The 16,145-nt window shown below is 38.2% G+C and overlaps 1 protein-coding gene across 2 annotated transcripts in view; it reads left to right on the forward strand.

The window, feature by feature from the left end:
• The window catches only part of GABRB3 (gamma-aminobutyric acid type A receptor subunit beta3), a 194,764-nt gene that overhangs the window by 60,118 nt on the left and 118,501 nt on the right, over positions 1 to 16,145 (forward strand). The window contains exon 2 of one of the 2 annotated variants that reach the window (XM_062487860.1): positions 15,031 to 15,078. In XM_062487860.1, the coding sequence (XP_062343844.1) occupies positions 15,031 to 15,078 (48 nt within the window). Of the gene's footprint in view, positions 1 to 15,030; positions 15,079 to 15,615; positions 15,639 to 16,145 lie in introns of those variants that run through there. The other variant, XM_062487863.1, reaches the window with a different exon arrangement.

Genomic DNA, 16,145 nt, shown 5'->3' on the forward strand with positions numbered 1-16,145 from the left:
CTTCCCCATTCAAAAAATATAAGGAACTACTTGAGACAGTCCAGTGGAAGGCTGTGAAGATGATTAGGGAATAGATCATCTCTCTTGTGAGGAAAGGCTGAGAGATCTGGGACTGTTTATCTTGCAGAAAAATGGGAGGGTATCTTATTGATGCATACAAATATCTTAAGGCTGGGTGCAAGAGCATGGGTCCAAACTGTTGTCAGTGCCCAGCAACATGATAAGGGACATTAGACCCAAATGGAAACACGGAAAGTTTGCCCTTAGGATGAGAAAAACGTCTTTACTTTGAGGGTGGCAGAGCACTCAGACAGACTGCCCAGGTTGTGGAGTGTCCTTCCATGGAGATATTCAAAATCTGCCTGTACTGTGCAACATGCAGTGGGTGGCCCTACTTTAGCAGGGGGCTTGGATTAGAGCATTCCCAGAGGTATTTTCTAACCAGAACCATCCTTCAATTCTGGAATTCTCTATTTTGTACTTGTGCATATGAGGTGTTAGTGCAGCAGTCCCCCTGTGGGTCTTTTTGAGTATAGTTTTGAGTCATGCTTACTTTTCTGTACAGAAGAAAGTCTATGTTCTGCCAAGACAGAGTATGCATAGATTTGTTAGTCTGATCTGCACCCCATTTGGTGGTGCTATATTTAAAATTAGGACATATCAAATTAGAATCGTGGTATTTGCAGTAGTCTTTTATCAACAGGAAATTATCCACTGCATAATACTTAAAGCCCCTCACTGTATCTAATAAGGAAGCATGTTTTATTGTAATCTAGCTCTGCACATTTCTAGACATTTACTTGATATTATTATTTGTGATATTTAAGATCTATTTGAAATAAAAATAATATACTGCATAAAGCAATGTATTATATGTCCTCAAAGGATATTTAAAGTTGTATCTTAAAATGTTTTTTCTTGCTACTTGTACTGAAAACCTTCAGAAGCAAATATTTTGAAGCAAATTATTTCCATAAATGTTTCTTTATAGGTCCTTATCTTATGATCTACACACATAATTTCACTCCAGGCATGTGAAGTTTTGGCAGCTGAACCTCCATGCGAAGTTATAGCAGTGATTAACTCAGTAGAAACATATTAGCAACACTTTGTCCTTTTAGTATTTACTTGACAGAGTGCTCCTAGCTATGAGCAGGATACAAACAATAGGCACGGAATTATGGTTGGGGATGGCTTTTACCTCTAGTCACTTATGAATTAAACATCTAATGTCTCACATTGAAAACATTTTAAAAATAGTTTGCATATAAAAAGAATGACTGTCAAACAGATTTCAGTGACGAAATCTTCAGCGTGTTGTGAGCATGGCAGCTTTGCTGCTCAGTAAAACTTGGCCAAAAGTACCTCACCCTTTGCATTGTTGTCTGACAGAATCTGATGGCCTAAATTTCATTTATTATCTTCTGCTTATTGTTTGCTATTGGATGTGTCTACGTACTCAGAAGCACTTGGATATTAGAAAACATGGTGAAGTAAATGGAATGTGCATAATTTGAATGTGAATTTTCATGTTTCATGAAAGAGAAGCCATAAGTGTCCTTTTTCTTTAGCTGCTGATGAGCTCATTGGAAAAAGTCTCCTACCATGAAAACTGTGGCCACCAAAATAATGTTACTATTGAAAAGTATGATATTAACACAATTGCAATACGCAAAACTTCAGCAGGGACTGCGCTAAATACAAAGAATTCAGTGCTAGAAAATTATTGTAACATGGCTGTACTTGGAGTTAAACATAAAACTCTCATCTTCTTGGAATAGCACCCTGATGCTTGTAATCAAAACCAAATTGAAACACTGATGTCTGTTTCTTGGTGTCAGGGAAAGAGATTAAGGGGAAGGAGAGATCACTGTCATCTTTCATATCACAGAATGTACTTTGAAAAGGTCAGAGTGACACCAGGGAAAAGCCTGAACGAAGAAAGAACATACCATCTACCAGTACCTCAGCATCAGTTGTAAAGCAGAGCTGTGAGCAGAACCACAAGCAAGGCTATAATAAAAAAGATGCCTTAACAGAATCTGGTGTAGCCAGCAGGATCTATGCAATAGTGGCTTGTTTAACCCAGTTATGACTGCACACAGGTTTACATTTTAAAGACAGGAATAAAGTGTGGAAAGGAGCTTGATGCTGTAATTTTTGCTGTGTAACTGTTTCCTTTGAGATGCATGAGAGAATTGAGTGTGTTTGAAAGGCCAGACCCAGGTGACAGCATGGAAACTTGAGCAATGTTCCATATTATATAAATAGCCTGAATCATTCAGAATATTTCCTATCTTTAAAAACAAACAAACAAACAAAGAAGAAAACAGGTATTGCTGCTAGGCCTTCAAACGCCTACAGCTTTCCCTGTCATTCTCTCTATTGCATGTAGGGACTCCATGGTATTAGTAACTTTACTAATGTGGGTAATTTCATTTCAGTCTTATTTTTAATTTTTATCATCCTCACAATTTTACCCTGAATGTATTTCCCTAGTGGCTAAAAGATTAATGATTACCTTCCCATTAGGGAGGAACAAAAAGAAGGCTTCAGCATTATTTATTTATTATACTTTTTCTTAGCTGGAAATTGAATTATCTACTCTCTATTTAAGACCATTCTAGTGAAAATGTCACTTGCCATGAACTAAATGCTCTTTAATAGCAGCAATACATGTGTTCCTTAATAGTAATAGGACATATCTAGCTAGCAGAGCAGAATAGGAGGAGAGGACAAAAAGTAAACTTGGGTATATGACTGTGCGCATCTACACATGGAAATAGGTAAGAATCTTACAAGAATAGATGAGTTAATACTCAGTGCACCCTCAGCAATGTGGTTGCATCTTTCTTAGTGACACCCCTAAAGGATGGGATACCATCCAGAGGGACCTGGACAAGTTCGAGGAGTGGGACCATGGCAACTTAATGAGCTTCAACACGGCCAAGTGTAAGGTGATGCACCTGGGCCAGGGCAACCCCGGTAACAATGAGGGCTGTGGGATGAGAGGAGCAAGAGTAGCCTTGATATTCCAGCCCTGCCAAGAAGGACTTGGATGCTGGTGGATGAGAGGCTGGAATGAGCTGGCAATATGCTCTCGCAGTCCAGAAAACCAATCATACCCTGGGCTGCATCCAAAGCAGCGTGGGCAGCAGGGTGAGGGAGGGGACTCTGCCCCTCTACTCTGCTCTGGTGAGACACCAGGTGGAATACTGCATCCAGCTCTGGGTCTGCATCCTGTCCCCAGGACAGGAAGGACATGGAGCAGATTGAGAGGAGGCTACAAAGATAATCAGAGGACTGGACCCCCTCTGCTATGAAGACAGGCTGGAAGAGTTGGAACTGTTCAGCCTGAAGAAGGGGCAGCTCCAGGGAGAGCTCATTGTGGCCTTTAGGAGTGTCACTGAGAAAGGTGTGACCACATTGCTGAAGGTGCACTGAGAAATAACCTATCTGTTCTTGTAAGGTTTTCTGTTCTAGATGTTAGATTAATGGGTTTTTTGGTAAAATCTTCTGCTAATGAAGATATTAAATAAGCCCCTGAAATATCCCATGCTGTGCAAGTTATAAAGCTTTCTTCTTATCTAATTCTAAGGAAAATTACCCCAAATTATCAGAATATTCTAAGGAAAATTACACTTGTACCAGATGGTACATCAAGATCTTCAAAAATTATTGGAATTCCCCAGAGTTCAGCCTAGCCAAATTATTTATGGTAGTTGCTAGAGACTGCTATCCAGTACAACTGTATGGTGGGGATCTTTCTAAAGAAAAAACAAAGTAAATCTGTCAATCCATTGAATTTATTAGCAAAATTACTCCTGAACTCATGCTATGCCCTCAGGCAGTCTCCTCCACGTTGTTTTTCCTGAAGTTTGGACTTACACAAGTATTTTAGCTCTCTCTATCTCTCTGAGCTGCATGTATGAAACAGATATTTGCACCAAATTTTCTTTAACTAGGGATATCACCAGCTCCCTGTGTTTTCTTATTCTGGCTTCCTGTGCTGAAATGGCCAGAGTGCTCAAGCAATTCTCTTCCTTCTGACTGGAATCTCAAGCACTTTTATTCATTCATGAGTATCCAACAGAGATATTTCCTAAGGGAAGGTTTGGCCTAATGCTAGCCAGCCCTTGGGACAAGGAGGGTGACTACAACATGTGAGGTGTGGGGGCACAGGCACACCTGTGTGTCCGCTCCCACACTCTTCCTAGGTGGTCGTGCATATTACTGAGGACTGTGTCAGCATGGCACTCCCATTCCTGGCCTATCAACCACCCCTCAAGATGGGAAAATAAAACCTAGCCACCTTCCACACTGGCCAAACCCCCAGTAAAGGACATGGTGCATGCCAGAGAAAGTTGCAGCCTCTGGCACGTCTGCCACATGTGATGGAGCTCCAGAGCTCCCAGTGGGCTGTGCAGCTTGCCATTACCTCCAGAGTAAGCATGTTTGTGTGATCCACAATCTGGCCCATCATTTCATAAAATCCCCTTAGCTTAGCAGAAAAACAGTTAGTTGTTACTTAGAAAAATATTTTCTTTTTGTAAGTATTATTGCTTTTTACTTACTTCTCAAAGTGTATTTTGTGTGTGTCAATGAAAACAGATTGGAAAGAAATCACTAAAAGAAGAACAAAATCATTTCTGTTACAAGAGCTAGATTCATCTTTCCAGAAGGGGAACTGGAAAATACGCTAGAACATACAACATTGAAACATAGAAGCTGTCAGTTCCATCATTTCCTTTTTCAGTCTAGTATTAATTACAGTGGACTTGTAGCAATTTCACTTAATACTGAAGGGATCATATTAAGGCGGGAAAAAAGGCTGACAAAAGTATGTGTTTTATTCAATTTGCTACTGTATTGAAGAATGAGGTCTTAAACTTTCTGCAATTTATTATCTAATAAATTGTATGCATTGAAGAAAAAGCACAAAAAATTTTAAAGCACAATGTGACATCGATTTCTATAGCAAAGACGACATTTGGTCCGAAATTCAGTGAACAATAGCTTATTTTCGTGATAGATACTTCTACTGAGAGTTCTCTTAAGATTTAAAACTGCTGCTGAATGCATCCAGTGAAATGGGAAATCTCTGTACAGTTTTAAGCACATAAGAATGGGAACGGTCTAAAACATCCTATTTGGTGATTCCCCCGAAACTTACAGAAGTTCAATAAGAAGAGGACAACTACGTACACAACCACTAAAAGAGTAGAGCAGTCCCCTTGTGCTGAGCAGCAAAGAAGGCCTGGGAAGGCCATGAGAGGGTCCAGCCTCTTGTTCCCTCTTGCTATGGTCCCACTCTGCTCTGGATGGCAGACAGAGTGCCCACTCTTCCTGAGGTCCACATGCCAAAATTTCAGGAGGTTTAAGAAGCTAAAAATAAGAGAAATCCAGGCTGGTAATTTGGAAGCAATGAGAAAGTTCCTGGTGTTCAAGGAATTATATCCCATTGGCTGAAGGGCCAAAATTGCATTCTGTGTTACACAGCATTCCAGGGAAAGTCAACTCTTCCAGAGCTCTCAGGTTCTAGCAATCTGCAGCTTAGAGTTTAATGTTAATTGATATTTAATCATATATAATAATAAATCTATATATAAGAGTTTTGCATGCCAACTTAAGGGTATTAGGATGTCTGAAATACTGCAAAATAGATGTCTAATTGATTTCTTTTGTCTAAAGCACTGTTACATGTAGAATTGCTTTCTATATGGGAAGATATAATTTGTTTCCTCGAAGTTACAACAAAGTGCTGGGCATTAGGAGGCTAATATTTTCTTCCCTATCTGCCAGGGAAACCTTATAACCAGGACTCACAGCCTGACATTGATAAATGATTTAATTCTGTAGTGTTTGCCCCATATTCCTCAAGTGGGATTTTTAAATGGAGATTAATAACTGCTCTCCTCTCTAAGGCTTCAGATGTCCCAGTTTTACAATGTCTAATATATATGTACACACGGCATTTGAGAACTTTGAGAGAAAAATACCAAATATAGTTGAAATTATATTAGGGCCTTTTAGCCAGCATGCCTGCATGGTAGAATGTATAAAGCTGATGATGAACAAAGCCAGGCAATTTAGAGATTCTAGTGGATGACTAAACACTGAATGAATATGAATAAAGGGGTATGAATATGAATTTTTTTTTTGTTGCTTACAGGCAATAGAAAAGTACTTCAGGCATATCCAAAACTGTTTATAAAACTCTTGATGAACTGAGGTGTTGAAATGTGTACTCTGGATTTCATAAGTGTTTTTTTCAGACTAAATTACTTCACAGTGTCTTCCAATAAAGATGGAGGGGATTTTTAAACATAATTTTAAGAAAAAGATTTTTTTAAAATTCATCCTTAAAATGGTTTTTGTTTTTATTTAATATTTACCAATGTCAAGAGGAGATATGAGAGAATTCTAATGTCACTGTATGTTTATTTTGCATTTAAAGAAAATAAAAGTTTTAGCACTACTGCAACAGATAGGAGGATGTCCCAGTATATTCAGGACAGTTTAAATGTTCATATTCACATCTCCAAATCCTGTACAATAAAAATGGTGTTAGTTCTTCTGATTCATTTTTAAAGCAAAGAACATTTCCATGTTTTCCAATTCATAGAACATTTCCAGTCTTTCATAGACTGGCATGACTGTTTAACTACACTTTGCAGTTCTCTCACCCTCACACATGATGTGAAGTAGGAAAAATGCAAAGATGCATAGGCTCCTTTACCAGCTTGTTTCTCTTCTAAATCAAAACTTCTGATGATTAAAGAAGAGCAGATAAAAGAAAGTACTGCTCAAGGCTATGATATAATGCACTTAGATGTCCCAAAGGCAATATTTTTAACATCTACAACCAACCCCGAAATATAACAGAGGAATGTAAATGCTAGGGCTGGGCTCTTAAATTCAAGTTTCCTGACACACTGTGGGCTGACAGCCTTTGAATTTATAAAGACCTCCTATCTAAACACCCAAAAGAGCTAAAGATCACTTAGTAAAATTATTTTGATCTGTACTTGCAAAGCAGTAGCAACCTATGAAAAAGAATTACCATGTACATATCCAGGCGATTATTTCATCTGATCATATGAGGTTTCATCATCTAAAATTTGCTCTTCCATGCATAGCTGGAGACTTGTTTTATCTGTAAAAGTGTGTGTCAGGGGATTCATAACCCATTTTAAGTATTTGTGTAAAACCACATACACTTAACATGTTTTAGAAAGGATCAAGAAATTTTTCTTCCTCATATATTCCTCATGATATTTTTTCAAATGACTGAAATACCTGAGTCTTTAATGGAAATACCTTCTTAATTCAGGTTTTTTTTCCATAGCATTATATATAAACAAATACAAAAATAAAACAAAAAACAAAACAACAACAGAAAGAAAAAACAACAAAAGAAAGTATTTTTTGTTTTCTGCGCATTCCTAAAAAACCCAGGGACTGAGCCACAGAAATTTCTTTGGAGACCAAGGGCACCTTAATTTTTTTTGCTGTAAAAGTACCTGAGGAGTATCTAATGGGTGCTGTCAAACTGATGTGCTCATTGGCATGGCTATTGCACAACAGCTCTGAGTTCAGCACAGAGTATGTTAGCAACACCTGCTTTCAGTCAAAACTGTCATGATGTTGGGCCAAGGTGACCTCTTCATTTTGTAACATGGGCTGTTGAAAAACACACACAATGTCCACTAGGATGCCTGAATGAGGACTCAGGGCTCTCTTCTGCCTCCATGTACTTTGCATGGAAAACGCAATCCCTCTGGAAACTAAACAAACAAAACATAAGCAAAAACAAAATCAAAACACTTATAAGTAATTTAAGGGCTTGAGAGAGTAGGCTTTGTTTAAAATTGTAATTGCTTCTGCCACCAAAATTGACAGGAACCCCAATATAGCTTAAAATTCAATATACATCCCATCTTTTATAACACGGATGTTCTTATTGAACATATATTCTGGTCTGTGAAATGTAAAGAGGTTTATTTCTAAATGTTTCTGTGAGCACTAGCTGCATCTGAAATTTTTTCTTTCTGAGTAAACGTATGTTTTACAACAGCCCTCTAATACCTCGGGAGAGTTAGAAGGACAGTGGCAAACTTTTTATCACCCTGGGATGTATGCAAGTGCTTCAGAGGATCAAAGTGTATAAATTGGAAATATGCAATTGAATGAATTTCTGAAGTAAAAGAAGTAAAATCAGAGGTTTATTTGGACCAGTAGAGAGAGTAGTAATGAAAACAACAGTCGTTTTAAGGTGTGAAAGTTATTTAACTGCTGGCTTATGGTAAAGCAGAAACATGTATTTCGGGTTGCATTGAAGATAACCATCCCCAGATTGAACCAAACCAACACTGTGTCAGTTTTCTGTCACCTGACAATGGGCAGTCGTAGTACTTTGGGAAAGACACACAAAACAGGACAGATAAAACCCAATTCTAGGTATAAAATGAAAGGTATAAACTTTCATTTTCAAGCAGTCTGACATTTATGGACTTCCTCAGGCAGAAGGTGCATTCACATCATTGATCTTAATATCTACTGATGGAGCTTATTCTCCTGCATTTGTCTAATGGATTCTTGAGCCCATTTATGTCTTTGACCTCCACAGCTTCCTCTGGCAATGAGCCATAGGTTTAATTATGCATTGTGTGATAAAGGACTTCATATTGTTTGCTTTAAACCGACCGCCTCATCATCTGAGTGCTTCTCTGTTCTTTATAATACGCATGATAGCAAATAATCCTTTAGGCAGCCTATGACTTCATATACATCCATCATCTCTCTCCTGCCTCAACTGCCTTCCAGACTTAGGTGTCTCAGACTAAATCTTTTTCTTCTTACCAGTTCCATTCCATACTTCTAATCATCCCTGTAACTCTTTCCTATTAGTTTATTGAGCTCTCAAGCTCTTTGAGATGGAAAAGAACAGCACAAAGCTTCAAGGGTGTGGATAGAACACAGATTTCTACAATACTGTACTGATCCTGTTTTGCTCTATTAATTCCCTCATTGTTCTTAGTTCTTGTTTGCCTTTTTGACCTTTGCTGAGCATGGAGCTGGAACCTTCACTAAACTATTTGCTGTGACACCGAGATCTTTAGTGTAAGGATAATGGAAAATTTATACATTGGTCTTGTGTGTATTTTAATGTCTTTCCCTATGCCTATTATTTTGATATTTGGAAATAGAATGTATTAAAACGAAAGTGAAAATAAATTCTGTGGGCTAAAATAATACTGTAGAAACTACAGAATTTGAACTAGAACTAGACACATTCAAAAATATCAGTGATTGAATGAGAGCAAACAGGAGTCCACAACTTGACATAGTCTCACTTCATCCTTCTTACCTTGCTCTGAAATGCCAATAAAGAGGTTTGTAGACTTGCTAATTCATTATCATGTTTCTGAGCAGCACTAAACTTCCCATCTCTGGCTGATGTCAAAAGGAGTCAAGACTGGCTAGCCCTCATAGAAGTGGAACTGAAAAGTATTGTTCTGGTAACCATTTATACTATGTGACATTGTCACTTCCATACTATTTGTGGAACTTGATGCTGGGAAAAATGAATTTCTAGAGAGGTTATGAAAGATCAAGGATGTTATAATGTCATCATAATTACATGTAACTTGGGCATCAGTATTACATAAAAGCATATTGAATGCTTACTTAACATAACATTTGAATAAATCATGTTTAAAATCATGTTCACTGAAACATTTATTTCAGCTAGAGCTACAGTTTAAGCTGCTCATACATAAACATTTTCAGCATTATTTATGAAAACTTGGCTTGCATCCACTTAATTTATATTTTAAAAAATAAGAGATGGCTATGTGAATCTTATATTTATAGCAAAAACCTCCATCGTCTGCTGCTTACTGAGGTTTCAGCAGATCTACAATGGTAATTCAATAACTGTGTCTACAATAGCCTGGGAGTTTTAAACACAGTTTCCCATTTTTGCATTTGACATTTCAGTCTGTACTTTCTTACTTTTCTTGATAGGCTTCTAGGTACTAAAAATAATTAGTTAGTGCCTATCATGCTATGTGACAGTGATGCCCTTGAATACCTAACATGGTTAGCAAGGGTTGAACCTCCCAGGAAAAGTGAATTTTATTGACTCATTGATGCAAGTGCCTCATTGGGTCTGAAGTTTCTGGAAGAAGAGTTTGCAAAGTGGGTTGGAAAGTCTTGAGGCAGGAGCCTAGAATGAGCTGTTCTAGGGAGGAAGATTTACAGTTGGGCTTTGTTGTGGCAATCATTATTTACTGCACCAAAGCCATGTAGAATGGGCTTCACTCGGCCTCTATTTCATATGCTGGGTCAGCCAACAACTTTATTTTCTTCGTTTCAAAGTGAATAAGGCTCACACATAATGAGAAGTATATTCCCTGAGCCTGTGGAGAGGGAGTTTAGCAACACGTTTGTTTTTCTTCCTGATTGTAAATAGCCTGGGTGAGATGTTCTCTGAGAATTATTCCCAAAGAAGAAAAAGCAAGTGTTTTTTCCAGTGGTGGCCTTCCATGTTCAGATGCTTTCAAATCTGAAGTTAAAATATCTCACTTCCTTACTGTTAGCATTGTCTTACAAGCTATAAAATTAGCCTTTGTCTCTATATTTTCACACTGAATAATTTTGTTAGATACATAATGTCAAGAGCACTTGTTAAGCATCCTGTGATTCATTAGCATTGAAATATAAAATCATGGAATAGTTTGGGTTGGAAGGAACCTTAAAGATCATTTAGTTCCAATCCTCCTGCCATGGGCAGGGACACCTTACACTAGACCAGGTTGCTCAGAGCCACATCCAACCTGACCTTGAACACTTCCAGGGATGGGGCATCCACAACTTCCCTTGACAACCTGTTCTAGTACCTCACCACTGATATAGTTTGAAATTTTTTTTCTAATATCTGATCTAGATGATCTAATCTCTTTTAGTTAGAATCCATTTCTCTTTGTCTGGTAACTACATCCTCTTGCAAAAAGTCCCTCTCCATCTTTCTTATACATTCTCTTTAGGTACTGGAAGGTAGCAATTAGGTCATCCCAAAGCCTTCTCTTCTGCAGACTGAACAAGCCCAATTGTCTCAGCCTTTCCTCATAGGAGAATTGCTCCACCCCTCTAATAATCTGGGTGCCCTTCTCTGGACTTGCTCCCACAGGTCCTGTTTTGGGGACCCTAGGGGTGTATGCACCACTCCATGTGGGGTGTCTCACCTCACCCTGCTGGCAACACTGCTTTTGATGCTGCCCAGGATACAGCTGGCTTTCTGGGCTCCAAGTGCACACTGCTGGGTCATGTCCAGCCTCTCATCCAGCAGTACTGCTTTGTATTGTGGCCTTAACGCAGAAAGGATGATCCTTGTTTAAAATTCTACTTACATTTGGATAAAAGACTCCAGCAATCCCAGAAATAAAGTATTAACTTAGCAGCTTCTCTGTTTCTTTGCTGCCCACTAACATTAGCAGAGATATTCTTCATGGAACTCTAACCTAAAGACATCTTGGTCTAATAAACTTTTGTAGGGCAATATGCTCAATGTACTGAAACAGATCTTGCCTTCATTCCCATTTAATCACATAAATGGGATATATCTTAGCCAATACTACCTACCCAAAAGCTGGATGTCTTGCTAGCTATGGGCGATATGTTCATAGTTATTAGGTACTTCTGGAGGGTGATTCATTTACATTATTTTAGTCCATTTCAACCTCTGGAGTTTCTTTCAGTCTTTGGACTTTGCTTTTGCTGTCCTCACTGATTATGAAAGTAGTCCATGGTAACTGGCTCAGACTTGTACATTTAATCTTTGGTGCTTACATCAGCAAGGAGGAATCCCAACCAGAGGCATTCTGACTCATGGTATCATCCAGAAATTGCATGTTCTTTATAAAAACACACAACATTCTAAGTTTTCAGTTCAGGGAAGTCCTAACATTCCAGCATGGGTTGTTCCTAGCATATTTTTCTGTATTATATTAAGTGGGCCTTCAAGACAGCTGGAGAGGAAAAAAAGGGGAAAAGATAAACTACTATTTCTGTGACTTTTAAGAATCCTAAATGTAAAACATTAGCTCTGTCTAGCAACAAAAACTCCACCAGCAGCCATACTGAAACCATATGCCCTCCATTTGATTTACCATCAACAACTGCCTGGCTGCACACAGAGCATCTCTGCTTAATAGTGGCTCTAGGCAAGTGTATGCATAATATTCAAAGCAGATTTGTTCTTTTATTAAAGTTGTGATAAGGAGGCAAAGCATTTTAATGGGAATAATCAATTATATAATGATATTCATATACAACAAAGTGCTTTTAATATAAGTACTTTTAATGTGCCGCTTTTGTGATGGGAGATTTCCTTTTGTCATACTTCCAGAAGTGTGTCTTCTATTGGTGCCAGGCAGACAGAGCTGTGCTAGGAGACTCGTGAACTCCATTTAGTCCTCATTCACAGGAAGGCATTTTTCAATGCAGAGACCACATGATTTTACCACTCTGCTGAATAAGAGAATTTCAACATTAAGACATGTCTAAATTTTTTTTTGTCAGAGAAGAAAAAAAAATGGAGTACATTATCAGTCTGAATAAAAGCTGATTTTGAAACTTAAACACTTAAAAATTTAAATTTCATTCTTTCAGTTATGTTTGCCTGATGGTTTTCCTGATCTCCTTTTGCCATTATCATCTCTCTACCAACAAGAAAGCTAAGTTAATTCTATCCTGCCACTGGCATTTTTGATGATGGATGTCAAAAGTTATAAACACAGAGTGGCCACACATGATGCTTTGCCCAGTTCTAAAAAATTTCACAAATCTAACTTAAGAAAACACTATTATATTCTAATTTCTTTTTATCTCATGGGTATGGATCTATTTAGATAATGAGATGGAAACCATATACTTATTCCACCTATACTGTAGATTTTCATTCAGAAGTGGTGCCCTCTTCCACCCATAGTTAATTTGCTGTAAGTCCCATGCCAGTTGTCATGGTTACAGGTTGATCTGTGTCTGTCTCCCAGGTGTCACTGGCTGTGTTTGGGAGCATAGTCCTAAAGGATGATGAAGGCTGAGCTTGCTCCCTAACTCTCTGTATCCAGCCTCTTCAAATGCAGTGGATGTTCCAGTACCTTGCAGCAAGTTGCAATGTGCACTTCAAGAAAGAGCCCAGCCATCTTCTTGTCTCAGCATTGACCATGTGGCTCTACCAGTATGAGATCCCTAACTATAATAAGAGGATTTTTTGGGTCAGTGTTCAGGCTTCAGATGCTACTTCTCTGCTATTCCTCCCTTTCTCTCTCTTTTGCTGAGCTCAAGAAATTACACTAAGTGTGGAGAATAAATGAACCTGTATTTGACAATATCAATCAAACCCCAACAGAGCATGCCCAGGTGTGGTTGGAGGCATACAATACTATGATCTGTAAATCCAGAGTAGTGTGGTTTGTGAATCTTGATTGTAGAACAATCAAAATAACATACGATATTGTGAAATTTGGAGTAGGATGAATCTGAAGATTAGGCGTAGGTGTCTACACAAGACCTGGGTGTTCCCATTATGTCAACAGAGATCTAGACAACTCAGTTAATGCAGCCTTTGTATAGAAAGCTAGGGATCCTTCTCTTGGGTGGAATCTGACCTAAGAGTTTCAGCCAAGTTCCCATACACAGGCATTCTGAGCCATTGGAATTCTCCAAGGTGTCCCCCTGGAACTTGTAACCTAGGACAGGGTGTCATGTAGGTCCTGTGTGGTAGCTGGCAACTCTATTCAGTGTCTCAGGTACCTCAGGGCACCTTAAATGAACCAGATGTTGGCAGCCAAGTTGAGCCCAGTCCAGCACTACCCACTGTGTTTTACATGGCTGGCTATTTCAGGGAGATCCAAGAAATGAGAGAGGCCCCACATCTCCTTACCCAACACACACGAGAGTTGAGCAGTCACAAAACTCAGCCGCTAATACCCTTTGGCCAGGGCATATTTAATGTAAAAGGTATAACCACTGCAGGAACAGGGACCAAACCCAGCATCTAACTTTCCCACATAAGTGGAGCTTAATGCATCCAAACTCAGGATCATTTACCCCATGCTTTTAGTTCCTTCTCTTTAACTTCTCTAAGCAGACAGGTAAAGTAATGCACAGAGACATAAATCAGATTGTAAGATACAAATCAATATTTATTATGGAGTACCTCTTAGATTCATCACGCCTTCTCAGAAACTACTTAGCTAAAGCTTATATTTTATTGCTGATTCCAGCAAAGCCAACATATTTCAGACATTTCTTGCTCTCCCTCAAATCACTAGCACTATTTCAGTAGAGTGCCTTTTCCCCTACATGTTTAGAAACAGCCTAACAAAAAAAAGTTCAGAAAAAAACCCTATTTTTTTCTAATTAATGCAAAATGTGTTCTTCAAAGTCACATGGATTTCAGTTGAAAAAGCTCAAAAATATAGATTCCAGCTCTGAATTTTCAATATGCCTTTTTAATGTGAACCTCAATGTTTAATCATACCTAAAAGTATTCAAAATATCAGACTTATATTATTTACTCATGTTGAATACAGTGCATTAGACTTCAATGTATTCTTTTAGTTTTATTTATTAAAAAAAAAGAAATAACTGAATTCAGTCATGTTCATCTGGATCAACTGGAAAGCATTGCCGAAAATTATTCATGTAGCTCCATCAAAAACATATCTTTTCATTGTGTTTTTCACAATAGCAGTTACTATTTTTTCTTTCTTCATTTCTTGGCAACAGAGTCATAGATCTATAATTAAAAACCCACTTAGGCAATTTCCAAAGGATTATTGCAATCTTGTCATGTGAAGGGTTGAACAAGTCAATTTATAGGTTATTTCCCCCCCCCATTTCTAGATTCTACAATGATGGTCTGAAAATGTTTAGAGCCATAAACAAGGTGGGGGGGGGGGGGGGGTTGGCAATGAACGCAATGCATGCAATTAATATGCTCTTTTTCTATCTTTTTAGGAATGCAGTTGAAGAAAACAAAAAATTATATGCAATTTATGACACAAGGTGAGTTACTAAAAGTACTTTAAGAATGTGATTATTATCTGTAATAGAATGTAAATCCTTCAGAATGCTAAAAATTATTATTAACATTTTTTTCCTGAGCCACAAAGTAATCTTTAAGGCAAAATGAAAAATATTTTAACCCATCACACACAACTCTATACATACACCTAATAATGATTTCCCTTTAAATATAGTGGTTTCCCCCTCTGTGTACACTGCATATGACAAAGAAATACTGTTACACAACCATCTTAATTTACATGTTATTCCACAGATGGAATAGTGCCCACGATCCTGATCTGTGTATTATGAGCTTAACTGTGTCTGCCTCTGATGCCAGTGTTTGGGGAATGAGAGCAAAGGGCAAGCTGGCACAGCCTTGGGAAAAGAAGATGCATTTAGAAGGATCAGGAGAGCGCTGTGCCTTGGCAGTGGAAGGCTGTGGATACAGCCTCTATACAAACACACATCCTCATTCTGAAGCCTTTCCCTTTCCCCTCATCCTTCATGGACTGGTTCCTGTTAAGGGCACTCCTCAGAGTAAGCAAAAAAGGATTTGTGTCCTTCTCAAAGGTTAAGAGCAAGACATACATCAGATTTTCACTTTGTTCTACCCATGGCTTTTTCTTTGTTACCCTGGATTTTCACTTTCACAACTGTGTCTAGAAAATGAAAAAAATTTACTTCACTTCCTTCTCATTGCTTATCCTGTTTTATGTGGAAGTGTTTGCACTTCCCTGCCCTTGGTGGCTTTTCTTCTTGTCTTTCCTCTTTTCCACTGTCAAAATTCAAGGGGACATTTGGATGAAAACACCAGGAACCAACATCTTTGTGTTTTAGCTAGTCCTAATACAGATGCATCAGTTAGGATTCTGGCTTGATCTTCCTTTAAATATACATGATATTAAATATAAGGAATTCAAACAACTCATGCTTGTCTTCTTCACTCAGTATAATCTCCTGCAAAAGGAGGCTGGGATCTTACCTTGGAGTTCTGGCTGCTGTTAGTAAAAAATTGCATAATCAATAATTATCACAAATAAGACTCATAAAGGTAGTGATAAATA

The sequence above is a fragment of the Cinclus cinclus genome, chromosome 2 (genome assembly GCF_963662255.1).
Source record: "Cinclus cinclus chromosome 2, bCinCin1.1, whole genome shotgun sequence".
NCBI classification, from domain to species: domain Eukaryota; kingdom Metazoa; phylum Chordata; class Aves; order Passeriformes; family Cinclidae; genus Cinclus; species Cinclus cinclus.